This window comes from Equus caballus, chromosome 8, assembly GCF_041296265.1.
Source record: "Equus caballus isolate H_3958 breed thoroughbred chromosome 8, TB-T2T, whole genome shotgun sequence".
Classification (NCBI taxonomy): domain Eukaryota; kingdom Metazoa; phylum Chordata; class Mammalia; order Perissodactyla; family Equidae; genus Equus; species Equus caballus.
In genome coordinates this window covers 46,858,186-46,873,028 of record NC_091691.1, presented here as the reverse complement: position 1 = coordinate 46,873,028, position 14,843 = coordinate 46,858,186, and the positions used below count along the sequence as shown (strand labels likewise).

The following is a 14,843-nucleotide window of genomic DNA, read 5'->3' as shown; positions in this document are numbered from 1 at the left end:
CTTTTCTATCATTTGTTCAAAATGATATTTTGAAGAAACAGAAAAGGAGACAGTTTGTACTGTAACAGAACCACCCTTCTATCCCCCTGAGGTTAAAAAAGCCCAAACCCCTCATTTTCTCAATCTATTTCAGTGTTTCAACTTCGTTACAAAGCTAGGAATCGAGCAAATCAGTACTGTTCTCCTGTCAACCACGGGTCATTTATGCAAGTACAGTGGCCACAGAATAGAAAGGTCACAAGGACAGTCTCAGGATAAGAGAGAACAGCAGAAGCAGCGCTGTGCTGGCACAGTGAGTCAGGAACTGAGTGCTGTCCTCCAGCACCGCTGGGCTGTGACCTGGCTGCTGAGTCACTCAGGGTCACGCATCCCCGGCAGCAGGAAGGAGCCCTGGGCCGCTGACGCTCAGCTCATCCCGGTCTGACTTCAGGGCCTTGTTAGGCAGACAAGTCAGGCCTCCAGAAAAACGTGAGCAGTTGACTGATGAGGTAGTTTGGACATTCAAGAAGCCCCTGGATAGGACTTTTCCTCTTGGACATCTTTACTCAGTACTACTTAGCAAATGATCATTAATACAAGTTCAAAGAGTTCAAAAGAACGCTTCAAGGTAGCATAATTTTCCTTTAGGAACATGCTTCCTCCATCCCACTCATTTAAAAATAAGGATTCTTACCTATGTAGCTGAGTAAGACGGGGAGGAATATCAACCCATGAGTGGCTCCCAGTAAGACCATAGCTAAATACATCCTGAAGTAAAATATCTGGAAAATCTGAGACTTGGCAAAGGCCAACACCACAATCCCTCCAAATTTTGTTAGTGTGATTCCACTGAATACCTAAAAGAAGAGAGAGGGGGTTAGAAACCACTTTTATCAACCTACTCTAATGGAACACTTTCTCACATAGAAATTGCTTAATAAAAAGGTCCAAAGTAATGGACTGAAGCCCAGCTCTCAGAGCTACTAAGCAGCATTGTGTTCCAACCTAAAGTTTTATTTCCTGCTTAAGAGCCTGAGAAAAAAAGGCATTATAAAGGTAAAAGCTGCGTATTCTGCATGGATACTGTTCTGGCTCTAAAATGAGATAATATATTTCTTTAGATTCTGAGATGAAAACCATTTTAAGTATCCAGAAGTGTGACGAAAAGAAGTGTAGTTGTTACTGTGACAACACTTCTACAGTATTTGTAAAGCAGTTGGGTGCCAGGCTAACCCAGGACAGAGCTGGATTCGGAAGACTCTCCCGACCTTACTACCAACTGCCCCCTGGACTCAGCCCCGAGGGCCCGGCTGGTGGCACGCGGCTGGCCTGTGCTCTAAAGGGAACAGGCTTCGGCTCTCAAGGCAAACTTCTCAGTTCTTTTCCTGCTTCAGCCATAGTGCTGCCTACAAAGGATTCACCAACAGGCACAGTTCAGGATATCGCTATACGTAGGACAGAGCTATTGCATGAATTGCCTGAAAACTTGTAATCCTTAGGAGCTGGATCCAACTTCTCTTTTCCCCAGTCAGTCACTGAGGTGGGCACCTGATGTTGAAACTTCTGCCCCCGTTGTCCTACTCAGCTACTCACAGAGCTGCCCATGTGTGAGAGCGCCTCTTCTGCGCGTTCCACGCGGCTTCCCTTTGCACTCACTGTGAACGCTCTTGTTATGTGGCTGCAGAACTCCACGGAAATGCCACAGCTCTGAAATAAAGGGCTTCCTTTACCACCACTCTTTTCCAGTTGAAATCATAAAGCAGCCACCCCGTTCCCAGGATCTGTCGTTACCGGGCATGGCGGGTGGTGGAGCAGCCCTAAGCATCCCCTTTAACTTATAATACAAGGCCAATCACACCACCTTAAATGGTTCCAGGAGACTTGTGGAACCCTCTGGACACAGCCCAATGCTCCAGTTTTCTACAGCGGATTCACCTTTATTAGGGGAACTTGCTGAAACCTCATAAGGTTGCCGCGCCCACACCGAGCCAGCACACTTGTCAGTTCTCTAGTCGGGCCTCCCAGCCACTCCACCTGAAGCAGCGCCCATTCTGAAGCATTGTCTCTACTTTCTGTCAATACCTTCTCAAATGCTCACACCTTCAGGACTTTAACTATTAAAAAGCACTTGGCAAATGCATGGGAGGCCAAAGGTACTGCTCAGAGAATTCCATCTGGAAGGGGCAATTTTTACAAATAAATAAAAAGTGAACATCTTGCTGTCACCAGGCCACGTTGTTTCTGCAAACCCTTCAGAATACGTTAAAAGGCCGAATACCCAAGCTAGACCATGAAGTCACAGCTTCACTGTTAATACGCCACCCACGTCCCAACTCCACCTGGCGCTCATCCTGTCTGTCCATGTGTGCCAAGGTCAGGAGCTGGACTCAGTGTTTCACCCCAAGAAACAATGCAGGTGAGTGACACAGGAGTTAGGGACAAACTGAGTGGACCAGGACTCACCATCACCAAGTTGACCAAGGAAACCGCATTCAGACTGATGCCCCACAGCCACATGACGCCAAACATGTTGACCAAGATCATGGCGATGGTGACACACAGGATCACTGCAGACCACAGTTCACAGCCCAGGAGAACCATGGTCACCAGAAAGATGGCGCCCAGGGACACGCCGAGGTTAAAGATGGTGTCGTCAATAATGGTCAAGTACTGCTCGTAGAACACATAGAACACACTGGAGGGGCGGGAGAAGGTTGTTACAGCTCGTTCTTGCTTCTGGAAGCTCTACTTTTCATCCTCCCACTACTGCAAAACTGTGAAACTACTGTGAGAAACCTCCCTGTTTTTATAAGCTAGATCTACAGTAATTCAACAGGATCTTCGAACACCGACACCCGAGGAAAGGCCTAATCATGATCCAAAATGTATATTTTATATAGTGTTTGTCCATGAGCCCAATCTATTCCATTTTATAGGCATTCACAAAGAACATTCCATGGTATTTTGAATACCTCCTTCCAGGAATTAGGGCACCCACCCTAAGAGCTTCTTCCACAGAAACCAGGCTGTCCTGCCAGGAACAGGGCAGGACCCGTTTAAGTGAGATCCCAGGGGTGGGAAAATCACTTGTGTCTTCTACTTTTCTATATGTTCCAAGTTCACTATTTCATAAAATACTTTCTTTATAAGGAAAAAACTGTGATGAATTAAAAAGAAAAATCTCCATAAAGGCGCTGTCCCAAGGAATCAGCAGTCCGGGACACCTATCAGCCACTGGCAGGCCAGGAACGGGAGCTCGGCCGCTGCCCAGGGGCTATTTGGTGGTGTGTGTGTCAGACTGCGAGCTCCAGCCCAGAGACCGAGGTTTGTGTGTGCAGCACTCAGACCTCGGCAGGAGCTCCAGATTCTGGCCCTCCTCACCCAGATGCCATTTCCCTCGACATCCTTCGCCCATGCTCACGATAGAGGAGGTGCCAGAATGAAAGCTGAGTGTCAGCCTCCTCCAGGGTGTGGGCCCTTCCCGGGGACACCCTCGTTTCCACAGTGCCCACTTTACCTGTACGGGAACACACGGTAATTACCGCCCTCAAGGCCCATGGTTTTGGTGATGTTACCGGCGATGAGGCGGGCTTTTTTCATGGCGTCAATGAAGTCAGCAGAGGTCTGAAGCACCGTGTGGTAGGTCATGAAGTAAGTGGCTCCAACACCGGTGTCATTGCCGAGGATGTTAACTGCTGAACTGTAAGCAGCATGTCCCCTGGGAGAAGACTCGGTGGTGTCAGAAAGACAATGCCTTGTAAACTACCTGCGGAATCTGCGCAGTCAAGGCTAAGTGACGTCACCTGACCCTGGGCTCCGAGGTCAGACCCAGCTGTGAACTTCAGGGAAACGGAAGGCCCCCGAATTAGGAACGGTGGTCTTAGCTTACTCTCTCTCACACTGGCTTTTCTTTACTGCTTTTGGTTTCTCTGGGGCACAGCTGCCATTGTGTCTACACCTGGTTCTGCTCACAATCAAATGTTTTCATACAGACTGTGCGCAACAATGTTGTGACAGGAGGCGGGGAAGGGCGAGGGCCCCAGAGTCACACGGCTGTGAGATGGCCGCGGCCCTGCCACATACCGCCGGGACCCCTGGACAAAGGTAACTGAATTTGGGCTGCAGTGTCATCTTCTGCACACGGCTGTCCACCTCCTGCTCACAGGGCTGCATGACGAGTAAGTGAAATAGGTTGGTGAGGGGCCTGGCATGACACTGCCACGTGGGAGGCCCCCTGTGAGTGGTGGCTGTTGCCTTCTCAAAAGTGGAATTCACTTGGCTCTGTTTTATGTAGGCTAAAGCATGCAGTCTGCAAGCAGAACACGCTGCAAGATTCACTTCTGTTTTGTTTTTAGGGACAGTCTTCCCACGGTACCTAGTATAGGTCTCAATACACAGACATGATATATGTGACTAACTGATGGGACTCTGTTCACATTATGTATCCTTAAGAACAACAGGGATGTCCAGGGTTGACCTAACATACATGAGATACACTCATCTTCCTTCCACAAAAGCTTTCAAATCACCCCACACCCAACTTCCAGCCATCCTCACTATTTCTGGACCGGATATCCTGTTTCCCTGGGTAACTGGCTGCCTGGCTGGATGAGGGCATGAGACAGCCCATAACCTCATGTATGGACAGGCTGGCAACGACAAGCAGCACAGTGGGGCTAAAATAATCTAAACCTTAATTGAGGACGACATTACCAAAGCAGATGCTGTCCCAGACACCCAGACACAAGTGAACAGACCATCTCACGTTCTGAAATGCCACGTGTTCCTCCTCGCCCTGTGCCCTGCAGGTACCCTGCATCCATTCCTACAGCCGGGAGGGCATGAGAAATGAATGCTCAAGTCAGGACGACAACAGCTGAAGGTGCTGAGGCGTTTTCTTTAAAGGTGTTTTAGGGTTCCCTGCTTTCACGGAGGGATTGGGGCAGGTGGGAAGGGGAGGGGTAGAGAAGAGGACCTTTTCCCCTACACCTGTGTCTACACCTGCCCTCCCCTGGTTTTCCAGTGCGAGTCGAAGGGGAAGTGGGCACGAATCTGAATGGCTCAGTGACACTTACCCTTTGCCACACCTGGGGTTCGGGTTATCGGAAAGGAACATGGGCAGGAACCGCATGAAGTCTCTGCCCTGAGGCCGCTGTTTGCCCTCTGGCGTCAGAGGCCTGCAGCGGACGCAGGCCGGGTCAACCACTAGAGGACACACCAGGGAGGAGCCAAGTGAGAAGAACGGCTCTCCAGATTTTATTTAAAACATTTCAAAATACTGATAAAGAAATGAGAGGAATTCCTTTCCTGAATCTTTTTTCTCACCCAAAAGCTTCAAACGTGATTTTCATAGTCTAATAAATTTGAGATGGCATCTTCATCTTAGGCAGGCTGTACAAATTTTCTTCTCCTAAGCAGGTTTCATGCTTTAAGGATGACCTCAATTGGTATTATCAGAGCCCAGGGCTTCCACGTTTTTACCAAGAAAATTCTAGGACAACCTCAACACTCTTACAAAACCACAAGGCAACAGTGATAAACAAAGGAAAGCATGCCTGTGAGAAGCTACAGCCAGATACCAATCAAGAGAGGCAGCTGGTGTCAGGAAAAGACGAGAAACGCAAAAACTCTGAAAACCAGAGGCGCTAGCTGGGGCCTGCGTAGCCTGCAACCCTGCTGGGGGCTGGTGGAGACAGGAGCAACGCAACACTCTTCAGAGTGAACCAGTGAGAAAAAGGACGAGGACAAAGGGCATGAGACCCAGCGCTGGCACATAGACAGTTATAAACTGAGGGGAAATACAAATTATTTTTAAATTACATTAAAATTTTTCAGAAAAAAGGCAAAGATTTGGAAAAGGAGATGAAAGTACCTGAAGCGTTGCAGAACTGGTCAGTGCTATTGTAGACCCTACAGCAAGAAGACTGCGGCTTCACCCAGTCAAAATAATCGTCAATCCAGGACGAGGGCGCAAAGCCTATTCGGGTACTAGAGAGAAGGAGACACAAGTCACTGACCTGCTCCACGGGGACAAGTCTGTAGTTTCGGTCCTTTTTCTTAAAACCTAACTTCCTTTTCTAGATTTTATACTGCTCCTCAGTCAAAAGACAGACTTCATTAGCACTTAATGGAAAACCCTCCAAAGTATGAGGTGGTAAATTAGTCCTTTAAAAGGTTCTGCTCAGCTAAAGCTAGATTTAGCATTATTTCAAAAAACAAATTTTCCAAAACAATCCATTTTTAATGAGAAATTTGAGGCCCCAGTTGACTGGGAGCCTCCTCGGGCTGTTTCCGCTATGGCACAGAAGACCCGGTGGCACTGACTAGCTGTCCAGCTGAGCCGCGGTGAATATCTGCTGCACCAGCGAGTCGTTGTCGCAGCCCATGCCCCCGCACACCATGTTCTGCCCTTTCAGAGAAGTGTAGTCGTGCCCTTCCTCCAGGACAAAGTACACGGGTGGACCCGCATGCAGGTACTGACGGATGGACTGGAAATAATCGATCACGTAGGAGTCCTGAAAGACAGACCAAAGCACAGCACAAAGCATGAACGTTCTGCTGGGGTAGCAGCCAGATGCTGATCACGAGCAATTCAGAGGGCAGCGGGAGGCTCCTGGCCCAGGCGCCCCCCAGCCCAGGTTTGAGATTCCCAACATAGCCAGGACCTCTGGCCCCACCCTCCCTGGGCCCCGAGGGCTCCTCCAGCTGCTTCCACCATTAGGAGGGACCCTCACAAGGTAATAGACTGGCCGCACCCCAGAGGGCTGTCTCCGAGTTCGGAATGCTAAGACGGCCCACCCTGGCAGAGTGTGTTATAACATGGGAAAACCTGCCAGCACCTGCACTCAGAAGCAGGTGTTAGCTTCAAATATCCACATGCATGTTTTGAAAAATGTATTCACCATTGGCTAAACAAGTTAGAATAAAAAAAGGAAGCATCTTACATCTGGCATTGAAAGAAACTGATCCAAGCCAATTTCTACTTTGTTCAGGACCGCAATACTGAATGACAGAACACCCACAAACACTGCTATCTGGAATGAGAATTGAGTTATAAGATAGCGATCACTTACTGTTATAATAAGCTTGAGAACATAAACAAAATCTTAAACACACAAAAAATAGGACTTTTCTAAATTGGAGAGCAAGTTTAAACAACATGCTAAGAAAACAGTGATTATGGGGCAGTGACTGAGATCACAGTATCTAAAGTCAAACTGCCTGGGTTCAAGTCCTGGTTCCACCACTTATGAGCTGAGTGACCCTGGGGAAGTCACTTAACCTCTCTTAGCTTCTATTTCCTTATCAGTAAAACAGGAAAAATAAAAGACTTATAAAACAGTTTTGTGGATTAAATGAGAAAAGCTAGGGATAATCTACATTTTAGCATAGTACCTAATATTTAGCACAATATCCAATATTAAATGTTCAATAAATATTAGGTACTACTATTACTTTTACTATTATTGGAAACTAATTTAAGTCCTTTTAGTAGAGATTATCACTGGTGGCTACAACCAGTGTATGAACTGCAGAAAGCTCTTGGGTTGCTGGGGACCAGCGAGAGTGGGCGGTGGGGGAGGGAGGCGGGGGACACTACAATGAGGGAGACTGTTGTGGCGATGGAACAGTTCTGTATCTTGGCTACAGTGGTGGTTACACAAATCCGCACATGTGATAAAATGACACAGAACTAGGCACATGCCTTGTGCCAATGTCAAATTCCTGGTTTTGATATTGAACTATAATTGGGTAAGACCACAGGAGGAAACTGGGGGAGGGGACCTGGGTCCTCTCTGCACTGCCTGTGCAACTTTCTATGAATCTATAATTATTTCAAAATAAAAACTTAAAAACTCTTGCTTATGTTGACTACTAAAACTAGCTAGAAAAATTTTATATATTTGTACGTTTGCTTTAGCATTTTTGTACATATACTTAACAGCTGTCAGAATCTCCTTCCCAAGCTGTCTAATTTCTTAGAAGGCATGTGACAAATCTGTTTTCAGGAGAAAAACAAGAACCACCACAGAGAAGCTCATACCACAATTGGCCGCATCCAGTCCTTCAGCAGAAGTGGAGAATAGGAGTTTCTGAAGAACCGAAACAAGAAGCTCTCAGAGGCTTGGACACTCGTTCCATCTTCAGAGCCTCTCAGACAGCAAAGGACGTCCAGCCGGTTTTTCTGAGGGGACGAAGAGGAACAAAGGGCACACCTCTGGCTGCTTCATCTAGTTTCTAGACCCAAATTAAATAGATTGTAATCCTGACAACGACTCACCTCTTGACGCTTAATGTCTAGCCCCAAGAGACTCACAAAACAGGTAATCTGAAGAAGGAAGTCAATGAGGACTGCCAGTCCCGCAAACAGAGAGAAAGTGTGAACGGCTGGCATCACCGACAACGCCCCTGCAGGGACAGAAAAGCTGCCACGTCACTTCCACTCACAGCAGAGGACCCTACGAGTGTTACATTCATGTGTACCTATGAACACAGGGAGCCAGAACAGGCCAAACTCATGAGAAGACCCTCGCTGCCCCCACCCCCACAACGGTATGCTGCAAAAGTCTGTGGTTGTCATGCCAGAACATCTGTAAACCTAGTGTTTTGCAAAATGGTGCCAGCACCATTACCACATGGGGAGTTAAAAATTTATGTTTCTGGGCCCCAAGCCCCATTCTAAATAATCAAAACAATGGGAATTCAACCCCAATTCCACTGCATTTAATAGGCTCCCCAGGCAAATCTATGCACACTCAACTTAGAGAACCATTAATACCGGCCATTTCTTATAGTTGTACCTTCTGTGCTACTACTGTGCAACTTCCTATGAATCTTGACTATAGCGGCGGTTACACAAATCTGCACGTGTGATAAAATGACACAGAACTAGACACACGCATTGTGCCAATGTCAAATTCCTCTAAGAGAGGGACCGTATTTTCCATCTGCTATTTTGTCAACAATATTTGTCTCCTAGTTTATTTACAGTCAAATGAGGGTGCTCCAAGTCAGAAGCACTAGGTTAAGGCTCAGAAAGTGCAAACTGGCAGCCCACACGTCAGATATATCCCATTTAGCCCACACTATATCAACCCAGTTTAGGATTAAAAAACATTTTTTAAAATAAGTAGCCAATATTTAACAATGAGATTGTGCACAAAATCTAGATTCACAACTTTGATTGGAAAAAAAAGATCGCATCTAGCGGCACTGGACCAGCCACATGGAACCACCTCTTTTAGACCCGCAGGGTCCAGGTGGCACAATCCCCACTGTTCCTACTGTCCCTGCAAAGTTGCCCCAACCTTGAGGCACAGTGTCAGCTGCCATTATCATTGCACTTGCAGTGGTTTTCTTATAAGAGATAAAAAGAGGAAATAACCTTTTTTTGCACCTGTATCCACCAAAAGGAAGTATAAGAGCCACGGGTTTCAAAGCACATTGCTTTGTGGAAACGAAGAATAATACGCCAACAGTGTGTCTGTGCTGAAAGAGTACCACCTTTGATGATCCTACATCGGCCCTGTGTGACATGCTGGGGTGGTGTTTCCATTTGTGACTCATGGATGGTATGTCTTCTCTGAAGTGCTGGGTGATTCTAATCCGGCCTCCTCTGCAGAGGATGTATTCAGTTTTCTCTTACTACTTTTGCTACACGCCAGAGATGGGAGCAGACAGCCCTGCCAGTAAGGCTAGTTAGTGATTTCTCCATATGAAAGAAATATAAAGTGCTGGTTTTTGTCCCAGCTTATTCTGGCTCCCTGTATTGAGGTAAGAGTCAACAACTTCTGCTCATTAATGAGGCTGCTTCCCCAATGAGCTGTGTGTACAGAAGAGGAAGACAGCCTATGAGAACAATGGCAAACATCTTACAAGCTAATACCTGTGGGTTTTGCTTAGAGTGTTGCTAGAGTGTTGCGTTGAGAAGGATGCTGTGGCTATGCAAGAACGCCATTTTCAAGTATCAACATTTGCCCTGGGTGACAAAAAGGGAAAGTAGCAGAGGAGTTCTAGGTATCTCATCCTGGAAACCAGAATCAACACTCTCCTGGAACAACGTGAGAAAGAAGACACTTGCAAAATGATACCCAAGATACTGCCACCAATTTTTCTGATACTTTCCAATTATGGAACAAAGCCCAAAGCAGGAAGCAACACAAAGGGGCATATTCAGATCCCCTGCTCCTTCTATTCCCAGGCTCAGCTATCTGTAGGACTGGAAGAATTCAAAGAGTAATTACCTAAGAAAAATGCAACAGTCTCTGAGAAGGATGACAGGAACATGCTAGGAGCCACTTCTCCTAGGACCCTGCCCAGCTGCTGATCCAGGGTTTCACCCTGAAGACGTTCATCTCTCTTAAAAAAAACAAGAAACAAAATATGCAACATTAAAATTTCTAAATAACAATGCCACCTCTTTGCTTCTTTGCTGCCTGTATGAACTCAATGGTAAAGAAGGATTAGTAGCTTCTACTCATTGTACACAAACTCTGGTGGGGGACCTGCAACTTCTCACGTTAATTCATTCAGGGCATTACTGAACCCCTGAGCTAGGTAACAGGTGAGAAGTTCAAGTTAAGACTGGATCATGTTATCAGGAAAATACACAGAACGCAGGCTGCAGGCAGCTGGACCAGTTAATGACATTCCTACATGCCACTGAATCTCCACATAGGTAAAGCCTACAGGACAAGGGGACTGTGTGAGAACCAACTGACTGAGACCATTTTCTGCGTCAGCAGGTCCTATGTTGACCTTCTGTCTTTTCAGTGGGAACTCTGACAAATCCTTCATTCTTCTACACTATGTGGAGCATCACTGTAATAGCAGTCGTACCCAAAACATTTCTCAGAAGCGTGTTAGCCCTTTTTGCACACATATTTAAAACTAAATTCTCACTTTATATCTATTCCACCAACCAAAGAGAGAAGGGAACTTCTTGGTCTCAAAATGTCCAGAACAATTCACGGGCACCAATAAGCGACACGGAGGAAAGGAAGAGCCTCCTCACTGTTCACACTCACAAAGACTCTGCACAGGCCGGACGGCCATGAATGGGGCCACTACGTGGTCAGACGCCAAGCTCTCTGAGACTATGAAAATCTACCTGGTAGGTCTGCACCAGGATGAAGATGTTGTCCACGCCAACAGCCAGCACCAGGAACGGGATGACTTCAATCACAATGAGGGTGAGAGGGATCCCAATGTAGCTGAAGATGCCCAACGAGCACGCCACGGAGCTCAACACGATGAGGATGCCCGCGACGCCAAGGGAGATTTTAGAATCCACCTGAGATAGCCAACAAAGACACCAACTGTCAGAAAATTTTTTGTCCTGTTACTAAAAGGTCCTCATTTTTACCTCTTCACTAGGTATAGCTAATCTGCAGTTAAAAGTACAATTCCCACTTTGAGAGAAGATATAAAAAATGTTCTAGGTCTTCCCTAGCAACATATTTTTATGAGCTTCCATTCTTAGGTGATGGAGCGGACATTAGAAAAAACTGGATTATGTGAAATAAACTTTAAGTTTAAGATAAACCAAAAAAATTGAACTGAAGAAAATGGATGCAGGAAATAGAAAAAGTTACATACAATTAAAACGTGGGAATTTAAGGCAGTTTTGAACACAATGAATTACGATTAAATAGAGGCAAAAATATGACATAATGTTGTGCATTGCCATTTCTAACACAAAGACACACAAGAAACACACACACACGCCCCACTTACTAGAAGCCTGCTACAGCTTTTGATGTGCCCCAAGGCTATGGAAATATACAGAAACATGACAGCATAGCTGATCACAACAGTGAACACATCACTGTTACTTTCACGATTTAGTTCATCCTCAATACTTCGTTCAGCAGAGAAAGAAATGGTCAGATTTGGATTCTTATAGTTCTTCACAAAATTAATAAACCTAAAAAGTAAGCAAATTTTATATTTTCAGTTAAAACTTAGTGGAAGCTAAGTGAGAAACTTCCTCCCAACTTTCATGACACAAAAGCCACAATTACTTAACCTTTATCCTGAATTAGGATCTTCTCCACTGGAGACCAGAAGGTGAGACACCCCAGACTAGAAAGTGCCAGACACATGGAATTTTCTACCATTTAAGATAGGTTTAGAACAAGTTTAAAAGGTGGTTCCTGTTCTCATTTCTTTTCTTCTAAAAAAGATTTCTAAATGAAGTATGTTATAATAAAGATATACGCTCATGCAACAAGCTTTTAAAAGTTCATCTACAAAGTCAATGCAATCCCTATCAGAATCCCAGCCAACTTCTTCGTAGAAAGATAAGCTGATTCCAAAACTCACATGGAATGGCAGGGGGCCCAGAATAGCCAAAACCTTTTCTAAGAAGAACAAAGTGGGAGGACTCACACTTCTGATTTCAAACCTTCTACAAAATAACACTAATCAAGACAGTGTGGTACTGGCACAAGGATGGACACACAGATCAAAGGAATAGAACTAGATGTCCAGAAACAAACCACATATCTGTGGTCAGCTGATTTTCAACAAGAGCGGCAAGACTATCCAACGGGGGAAAGAATAAACTTTTCAATAAATGGTCTGGGACAACTGGACAGCCATATGCAAAAGAAGGAATTCCAACGGATCGAAGACCTAAATGTGAGAGCTACAACTATAAAGCCCTCAGAAGGACACGCCGGCATCAATCTCCATGTCCCCGGATTAGGCAACGGTTGCTGAGATAGGACACCAGAAGTAGAGCAACCAAAGAAAAAACAGATAAACTGCACGTCACCAAAATTAAACACCTCTGTGCTTCAGTGAACACCATCAAGACAGCAAAAAACAAACCAAAAAATGGGGGCAAATACTTGGAAATCATGTATCTAAGAGACTTGTAGAAAAGATAAGAATTCTTATAATAATAAAAATACAAATAAGCCAGTTAAAAATGGGCAAAGGATAAGAACAGACATTTCTCCAAGGAAGTGATACAAATGGCCAATAAGCACATGAAAAGATGCTTGAGATCATTAGTCATCAGGGAAATGCCAATCAAAACTGCAATGAGACACCACTTCACACCAAGTAGGACAGCGAGAATCAAAAAGTCAGATAATAACAAGTGTTGGAGAGGATCTAGAGAAATCGGAAGCTTCGTTCACTGCTGGTGGGAATGTAAAACAGTGCAGTCACTTTAGAAAACAGGCTGGCAGTTACCAGTCACAAGAACAGTTAAGGGGTTACCAGATGATTCGGCAATTCTACTCCTAGGACTCTACCCAAGAGAAAAGGAAACGTTCACACAAAAACCTGTACACGAATGTCTACAGCAGCATGATTCATCACAGCGAAAAGGTGGAAACAACTCAAATGTGCACCAAGTGATGAACAGACAAACAAAATGTGGTCTAGCCAAAGGTCAGAGCATTATTCAGCCATAAAAGGAAATGAACGACTGCTACACACTACAACTTCGAGGAACCTTGAGAAACGTTATGCTGAGGGACAGAAGCCAGACACAGAAGTCCACATATATGACTCCATTCATATAAAAATCCAGACGAGGAAAACACATGGAGACAGAAAGTAGATCAGTGGTTGTGCAGGGCTGGGAGGTGGGAGGATGAAAGGAGAAGGGGTAACAGCTAAAAGATATGGGGTTTCTTTTGGAGGTAAAGAAAATGCCCTAAAATTGGCTGTCGTGATGGTTGCACATATCTGTGAATATACTAAAAGCTACTGAATTGTACACTTTAAATGGGTGAAATGTATCATGTATGAATTATACCCCAACGAAGCTGTTGAAAAAAAAGGACTGAAGGGTATAAAGTGGAGTCAAAGTCCCCTCAGTCCTCTCTCTTCATTCTCTAGAGATTACTAACAATTAACAATTTCCCAGGTTATTTGCTTGCTATTTTTTCTGGGCATGGACAGCATCGATAGCATATATTTACCTAAACACACTGATTATAGTTTTTATTTAATACATCTTGAACCACTTATTGGCCTATTTTTTTAATAAGGTAAAGAGAGATTTAATTTAATGATAAAAGGAATAACCCATCAGGAATACATAACAATCACAAACCCGTATGCACCTAGCCACTTGTCTTCGAAGTCGCAGAAGTTGACAAACCCAGGCCCACAGTGTGGGCATTAGGCCTCCCACAGAGACGGATAGCTAAGGAAGCACACATTGGGGGGTTACTGGCCTACTTCTAATGACTGCATACTTTTCTACTGTCCCTGCCTTTTACTAAAGTACATTCAGGTCGCCCCCAGTTTCTGCTGTTAGAAAATGACGCAAGGAACACTTCTGCGTAAACACTTTTGCATTCTTGTGCAGGGATAGCTGTTCAAACAATGTTTATAGGTAAATTCATTTACAGATTTTTTTTCTTAGCATCACTAGCACCAAGTGAAAAACATGATGAACTTAGATCTGATGCTGGTTAGTTTAGCTGAATGAAGTTTAAGTGCTTTCTGTTAGCGTCCAGGTTCCCACAACACAAGGACAGAATGTTTAGACCCCGTGAGGAACTCACTCTCTTTCCCAGGCCAGAGCCCTCTGGAGCTTCTCCGTATCGTTATAGTAATTATTGACAGGAAAGGTAATCACAAGGGCTGTGGCGTTATTGTAGTTTTGATCTAAAAAGGAAAAACGTGATGTTAAAAGGAGTACAAGCATGCAGAAAATTAGTTCAATAGCAGGAGGCAATCGCTGATGGCTAGGTGACTGATTTCTCACTGGGGATCTCAACTTACATCCCTGTGCTCGAAGAACAAAAAAGGGGTTCATGGAAATAGTGTCTATGCAGTTCAGTTAATGAATAAAACTGATTCTCTATCTGAGGTAGGCACAGCTATCATTCAGGAAC

The 14,843-nt window shown here is 45.0% G+C and overlaps 1 protein-coding gene across 2 annotated transcripts in view; it reads right to left on the bottom strand.

Annotated features, from left to right (window-relative positions):
• NPC1 (NPC intracellular cholesterol transporter 1) overlaps positions 1-14,843 on the bottom strand; it is a 48,893-nt gene that overhangs the window by 812 nt on the left and 33,238 nt on the right. The window contains exons 11-25 of one of the 2 annotated variants that reach the window (XM_070220717.1): positions 14,511-14,613; positions 11,716-11,905; positions 11,090-11,272; positions 10,224-10,338; positions 8,261-8,388; positions 8,024-8,164; positions 6,924-7,013; positions 6,304-6,494; positions 5,852-5,967; positions 5,055-5,184; positions 4,745-4,804; positions 3,497-3,697; positions 2,443-2,674; positions 1,573-1,686; positions 674-836 (exon numbers count right to left, since the gene is read on the bottom strand). In XM_070220717.1, the coding sequence (XP_070076818.1) occupies positions 674-836; positions 1,573-1,686; positions 2,443-2,674; positions 3,497-3,697; positions 4,745-4,804; positions 5,055-5,184; positions 5,852-5,967; positions 6,304-6,494; positions 6,924-7,013; positions 8,024-8,164; positions 8,261-8,388; positions 10,224-10,338; positions 11,090-11,272; positions 11,716-11,905; positions 14,511-14,613 (2,157 nt within the window). The remainder of the gene's footprint in view (positions 1-673; positions 837-1,572; positions 1,687-2,442; positions 2,675-3,496; positions 3,698-4,744; positions 4,805-5,054; positions 5,185-5,851; positions 5,968-6,303; positions 6,495-6,923; positions 7,014-8,023; positions 8,165-8,260; positions 8,389-10,223; positions 10,339-11,089; positions 11,273-11,715; positions 11,906-14,510; positions 14,614-14,843) is intronic. The other variant, XM_005612764.4, reaches the window with a different exon arrangement.